This window comes from Littorina saxatilis, linkage group LG1 (assembly GCF_037325665.1).
Source record: "Littorina saxatilis isolate snail1 linkage group LG1, US_GU_Lsax_2.0, whole genome shotgun sequence".
NCBI classification, from domain to species: Eukaryota; Metazoa; Mollusca; class Gastropoda; order Littorinimorpha; family Littorinidae; genus Littorina; species Littorina saxatilis.
Window position 1 is genome coordinate 53481364 of NC_090245.1, and position 7359 is coordinate 53488722.

A 7359-nucleotide genomic window follows, 5' to 3' on the forward strand; every position below is an offset into this window, starting at 1 on the left:
CGGGCTTTGCCACGGACACTCACGGTTTGGCCTGTAGGTAAAATGTACAATGTATTTTCTGATTTGTGCACAAAAGCTTTTTTTCTTTTTTCTTTTTTTTAACATAACAATGTTTAATGTCACTGTATCTTTAAAAGACCATGGTCATATTTGTAAAAAAAATGTTAAATTAGAAAATAAATAACATTTTGGTTCATGATTTTTCCTACACCTGTGCTAAAAATAAGAAATAAAAATGTCGGGTATATAAGTCACTCAAATACAGCTAGGTATGAATGGCTCGGTTTGAGTTTGTTGCAGTTGACCCTGCACAAAGCGACATATCATGTTTTTGTTGAACAATTTTGACGTCACCCCTCCCATAGGGTGACGTATTTCACAACTTCCTGTGTTACACAAACTCTGTGATGACCAATTTTGACGTCACCCCTCCCATAGGGTGACGGATTTCACAACTTTCTACAGATGAACAATTTTGACGTCACCCCTCCCATAGGGTGACGGATGTCACAACTTCCTGTGTACACAAACTGATGACGTATTTCACAACAAAATGGCGCTGCCCATGGTCAACCTCGAAACTATCCGTATAGAATGGGGGCGTCCTCGCCCCCATAATGAACGTGTACAAATGTGTACGTGTTTTACTTGTACATTTATTTTAATGAGACTGATGCTGACCTTCGTAAATTTACATCCTGTCATGCATAAAGAGCTAGATGAATAATAAGAAAAAAAACGCGGCTGCTGACTTGTGACCTCTGAACATTTCGGTGACTAAAAAAAAAGGTCAATATTAGACAAATTAACGGGAACCACTGTAATACCATCACCATCCGTAAGATCGGTAGGGCAAAGCATGCGGGATCAACTTGTAGTGCCTTGTACCTGATGTATAGACTACTAAGCGTTGGGTCAGGGGAGAAAACTCCCTGACCATGCATGCTTTCCCTTGCATTGGCGACACGCTACCGGTTCTGATCATGTGCATGAGCTTATTTCGAATCATCCTCATGGGAGGTAGTGTCACCAAGCTCCAGCATCTGACGAACAGACTCGCGGCAAGAGCCAGTGCGTATGGGTTGGAGGTCAGCACAGAAAACTCCAAGGTCATGGTCAACAGCAAGAACACCACCAGTGCCACCACCAACATCTCCATGAACGGAGAGCCACTGGAAGAAGTGTCAAGATCCAAGTACATGGGAGCTACCCTGTCGAAAGACGACAACTGCACGGCAGAAATCTGCATACGGATCCCCGCAACCACAGCAGCAATGGCCTGGTTAAACATGGTGTGGAAGAGCAACATTAGCTTCCAAACAAAACTGAAACTCTTCAGGTCACCAGTCGTCTCCATTCTGCTTTACGGCTGCGAGACATGGACACAGCTCGCCGACGATGAACGAAAAACCCAGGCATTCGAAAACAAGTGCCTAAGGAAACTGATCAGAATACCATAAACAAAACACAAGACGAACGGCTATGTTCTGAGCTTGATTAAGAGCATCTCCTGGCAACCGTCAAACGTTGGCAGTTGGTGTTGTTTTGCCACGTCATAAGGCATGACACCCTCTCCAATCAGGCACCGTGGAAGGAGGACGCAGACGCGGGAGACAACGGAAGAGCTGGTCCAACAACGTTAAAGAATGGACACAGATGAGCTTCCCTGACCTTCTGTCGATGGCCCCCAACAGATCAGCCTGGAGAAGGGTCTCTGCCTCCTCAGCCCTCATGTCCCCCGGACGACTGTCCCAGTCAGGGGACTGATGATGATGATGATGATGATGATGATGATGATGATGATGATGATGATGATGATGATGATGATGATGGTGATTTCTATTCATTTAAACTAACAAACAAAACACTAATTTGTCCGTCTGTCTATGGGGAAAAAAACGTTAAAAAGAGGAAAAGAAAAGAAGAAAAAACAAAGAAAGAAAAACACATTTATAGGGAGGAAGGAAGAACGGAAGGCAGGAAGGAATGAAGGAAGGAAGGAAGGAAGGAAGGAACGCAAACTTTGGAGTACCGAATGCCCTATCAATTTCAATCTGTTCTCACTCCCCAAGCTCTCAACCCCCGTGCACTCAGTGTCACCCCACTCTTTCCATCAAAACTGCAACGAAAGGGATAAACCTATACGACCACAGGAGCAATTTACACGATCTAAAACATGCACATAAATTGCGGTACACCCATCACCACATTTTTAGTCCGAATATCATTCCACACAGAGCACGAAAAAAAGACACACAAAAAGAGGAGAGAACCATTTCTAACGGTATCAATCACATTAAAAAAAGTTCTTCCTTGCCACATCCAGTCTCAACTTTTTTCCTAATCGCTATTACACTCCCCTACCAGCAAGCTCAGGCCCATTCAGGCGTCACGCCGTCAGACACAAAACAGTTTTACGGTATGATATTAATTCCGCTACGGGGCCCGGCGGAGGCCGAAGATCAAACCGGCTCAATTCCAGCGCGTCCGGAGTTATAGCAGTTATAATTGTGCAGTCATGACCGCGCGATCGTTCATCACCAACACTACGGTTTGCGCCGTCCCGTGGGGGCCATTAGGCCAGGCGGCTACAGTGATTACATATCATATGTAGGGACAGGCGGCGCGGGGCGACAGCGTGCAGAGAACGATGAAAAGCCATATTCAGGATTAGCGGGGCTGCTGATTTGATGGAGACTGATATCGCGGTGAATGCCTGGGGTGGGGCCTCTGGGGTGGCCGAGCTGGTGAAGCTTGATCTTTTGGCGGTTGTTTTGCGCGTTCGATCTTGCACGATCTTCCTTGACCTTGCGCAAGATTCCTTCGCTGTCATCTTTGGGGCCTTAATTGCCGATTCCTAATGTGTCTTTTTACATTTAGTCATGACTTGACTGAATGTTTCAACATAGACGAACCGGCACGGTTGGCCTCGTGGTAAGGCGTCCGTCCCGTGATCGGGAGGTCGTGGGTTCGAACCCCGGCCGGGTCATACCTAAGACTTTAAAATTGGCAATCTAGTGGCTGCTCCGCCTGGCGTCTGGCATTATGGGGTCAGTGCTAGGACTGGTTGGTCCGGTGTCAGAATAATGTGAATGGGTGAGACATGAAGCCTAGCTGTGCTGCGACTTCTGTCTTGTGTGTGGCGCACGTTATAATCATGTCAAAGCAGCACCGCCCTGATTATGGCCCTTCGTGGTCGGCTGGGCGTTAAGCAAACAAACAAACAAACAAACGAGGGTCGGTAACTTTCTTGTGCACCTCAGCCCAGGGTGCGAGTTCTTGGGTGTGATCGGTTGGGTTAGTCCTCACCTTGGGATCAGCTGCATGTGATGTTCTGAGGCCAAGATCTTGCACTAGTCTCCATTGTGCTTGAGCGTGATGGAACAAACAGCCGTTGTGTCGCCAGTTTGGAAGGTTAATTCCCACTTGCACGACATCCAATAGCGTGATAACGTGCACGTGCACAGTGGGTGTTGTACCTGCGGGATGTCGCGCCAGTGGGTGTGGATCGCGCCAGTGGGTGTCGTGCCTGTCGGATGTCGCACTAGTGAACTCACTGTACCGGCCATCGCGTTACTGGCAGGACAACATTTTGAAATTGATGCCTTACTGCTGGTATAAATTCACTGTTAAACGTCTGTCATAATGTCTGTGGTGACCATTTGTTCATTGAGGAGCTGCTGGTTTTGTCAACCCATTGATATTTGTCGACTAAAAGTCAAAACACCAGATTCACTAAGTGAGGGGGAAAAAATTGCATAAAATGCAAAAAGGCTGGTAAAATAATGTAAGTGCTGCTTTGAATGTGCCATACATGAAGATTGTGTCAGCCTGTGCCAAAACAAACGAAAAATATCGCATGAATGCAAAAGAAAAATCTCCGAGAACAATCCGAGTGCTATGTTGAATGTGCCATCCATGAAGATTGTCTCTGCCTGTGCCAAAGCATACGAACAATATGGCAGTTATACACACAGACGACTAAACACACACACACACACACACACACACACACACACACACACACACACACACACACATACCTAAAGTGTGGATGGTTACCTAAGAGGCGGCACTGGGTGTAGTGCCTTTCTAGTGCACTTGCACTACAACAGCACTGGGTGCAGTACTCGCTCCGGCATCGAAGAATTTTGCACTAAAAAATGCACAAAATTTGACCTATTTCGTCGCCTATAGAGGACGGAAAGAATGTCATTTTGAACATTGTTATGACATTCTTTCCGTCAAAAAAGTCAATTTAACGGTGTTAAATGAAGCGACCATCCACACAATTAGGTTGCCATCCAGAGTTTAGGTTGCCATCCACGTGTGGATGGTTGCCTTATGGTGATTTAGGCAACCAAACCTGTGGAAACGTGGGTACACACACACACACACACACACACACACACACACACACACACACACACACACACACACACACACACACACACAAACACATACACACTGAAACTGGAGATCGACAATTAGCACGGGAAATTGTCTGATCTCAACACTGGGCCCACAGAAGCGATATAAAAACGTTAGCCATTCTGTTGGCCTGAAACTAAAAGATCGACATTAAAAAAAACACAAAAAACAGCCAACACCGAGACTACATGTACACTGAGACGGATCCAGCTCGTCTCCGCGAAGCATGCGAACGTATAGTGCCTAGTTTACCTATTTTCTATAATGTGAGTACATTTTAAGAGTGAACATGACATTTCTATATATGTTTTTGGATTAAGGAAATGACAAAGAATAAGATGAAATCATTTTTGGATTAATATACTAAACTTTGAATTTGAATTAGAATGTTAAGATTTGTTAATCTTGGGATATCATCTGGAAGAATGTGCATCCCGAAGCAGAAGGTTCTACAGCCATCATTAACCACAAACAGATCAGACAGACCTAGCTGTTGCAGTTCTCACTCATCATCCCCACAACCTACCTCTTTGCAACATTTTGAGCACAAAATTGGTTCATTCTGAAATCCAGTTCCTCTGTTGGTGAAACTTTCAACCTGCCACCCCTGTTAGCCTCCTGTGGGAACTTAACCTTTATGATTCCCTGGTTCGTTTCTCTCTGCGTTCGCCAGTTGCTTTGCAGCCTGGCACACACTCATGTCAGAACCCTCGTTGTCACACCTGCCCCCACATTTGCCCCTCTACCACAATGACCGGTCCCCCCCAAAAGTTCAAAATCTTCTTCTTCTTCTTCTTCTTGGCGTTCGCAGAGGTTACACAATCAGTCCAGCACTGGTGATAAATGTTGTCGTTTTCTCCAACTCCTGTCGACTGCCGTATAGTTTGGTCTGCAAGGGAGTTGGTGACGGCCACACTTCTTTTCGTTCCTCATCTAGTAAGGGACATCGCTGTAAGATGTGTTCCGCTGTTTGGTCCTCTTGACCGCACAAGACGGACGGGAGGGACCTCCAGTAGTTGGGGCTGGGTCCCTTTGAGGCATGGGACCCGACGCTGCTCCACCCTGGGGGGTCCTCAATGGGCGAGCGCCATTTCCATCTGTGCTGGTTGATTGTGTCATCATTTGCGTAAGTGCGTGTACCCGTGGTTTGTTAGAATGCGCCGTGCGGCCCGGGTCCTCCGTCTTCAGCATTCGGGGTTTTCTGTCGGGGTTACCTCACCCTTAGCTCATGGCCCGTACGTCCTACCCTGAGAGCACAGGGGGGAGGATTTTCCGGGATCCCACCCGGAGCCAGTTTGGTCCGCGGCCGCAAGCGGCTGATCTCCATATCTGAAGACCGTTCCCCTATCCGCCACCCGGGGACGCGCTGGGTTGGGGGTGGTCGCCCCACTGAAAATCCCACACTGGGTTAAGAAAGATCAGCCTGTCCCAGAAAAGTTCAAAATCAAACGGACGTTCTCCTGCACCAGCCGCAACCTCATCTATGCCATATCCTGTTTAATATGCCCCAAACTACTCTACATTGGTGAAACTCGAAGAACCCTCGCTACCCGCTTCACTGGAATTTCTGGCATATATACTCGGCATCACCGCTTTAGGTCTGTTGTCCAACATTTTAACAGCAAAATTAATGTCGAAAAGATTGAGATTGAAAGATATAAGCAGTATCATTAGCAGCAGAAACAAGAATATCGACATTGACGACAACAACAACAACAACAACAACAACAACAACAACAACAACAACAACAACAACCAACAACAACAACAAACTCCACCAGACTTCACCAGACCTGCATCCAGTCCTGCCACACCAAACGGCAGAGGACCTCCATCTCTAACTGAACAGGCCACCACGCCAAGATACGCCAGAGAACGTCAATATGACTGCATCCCAAGTATGAGCAGAGGCATGTAGAGGTGTCGGCGGTCCCCGGCGTTCCACGCATATTCTTCCTCCCTCCCTCTCCCACAACACATGACGGACGAGGCGCTGCAAGGCGTAGAGGCGCAGTTATGGAAGAGGGATTAATATTGCCATACAGGCAAAAATGACACCCAGCGGAAATCAGCGATGCCGGCTCGATGTTGTCCCCGTGTCGGGTCACCGGTAATCATTTCATTCACGCCTTTGTGTCCCAGCCTGGCTAGACACGGAGCGGGTCCACCAGGCCCTGGCTTGCTAAGGAGGGAGTGAATGGTTTTGAATTTCATAAATCATGCTCCGTTAGCTACAGCGCCGAGTGAATGATGACGTAAATCATGTCCCTGTCGAAAGGGGGCCCCGGACTGGTGTCATAAATCATCCTCTCATTTTTTTTTTATGTGTGTGTTGCCCAAAGTGCATAGTGCTTGCTTGGTATATAGTGCGCTACGGTCTGGGAGCATTTTTTTCTTTCAGACATTCTTGTATGCCTTTCATTTTTATTGACTTCCTTTTTTTTTCTCTTCTGCTTTAGAATTCCAACACGGTTTCTTCTTATCGGCGGTCATTCCTTTAACCTTTGATGACTTTTACCTCGGTCATCAAGGAATGGTGTTTCTTACCTTGTTAAATTCTGAAGACAGATACTCCGCTCGTATTCTTTTTGTTAAATCGGTGTCCAGTCTTATCTGTAATACGATGTTCTATATGTATTATTTTGTAGTGTTTTTCTATTTCAATTTAGCTCAATCTTTGCCACATATCCCTCACCTTGGTCCGTGATCATTTCAGTTTGGCTTTACCTTTGATGGATATTCGTATCTAGGTATGAGATCTTATTTCTGTATTGACTTCTTAAACGAAAGCATATGACGATAATAATGGCCACGTGGATTTAAATACATGTGCAGTGATCAGTTATCCAAGATTTACAACATCATATGCCATAACACCCAAACGAAGAAATTGCCCAATTACATACAGACTTTCTACTAAGTTTACGT

At 46.2% G+C, this 7359-nt stretch overlaps 1 protein-coding gene across 1 annotated transcript; it reads left to right on the plus strand.

Moving 5' to 3' along the window:
- The first annotated feature begins 1013 nt into the window (after positions 1–1013).
- On the plus strand, positions 1014–1460 carry LOC138978819 (uncharacterized). The gene has a single exon (XM_070351638.1). The coding sequence runs from the start codon at positions 1014–1016 to the stop codon at positions 1458–1460; it is 447 nt and encodes a 148-aa protein (XP_070207739.1).
- The last annotated feature ends 5899 nt before the right edge of the window (positions 1461–7359 follow it).

Excerpts from the sequence above, each read along its gene's own strand:
- LOC138978819 (XM_070351638.1), top strand. The coding sequence starts at position 1,014 with ATGGGAGGTAGTGTCACCAAGCTCCAGCATCTGACGAACAGACTCGCG.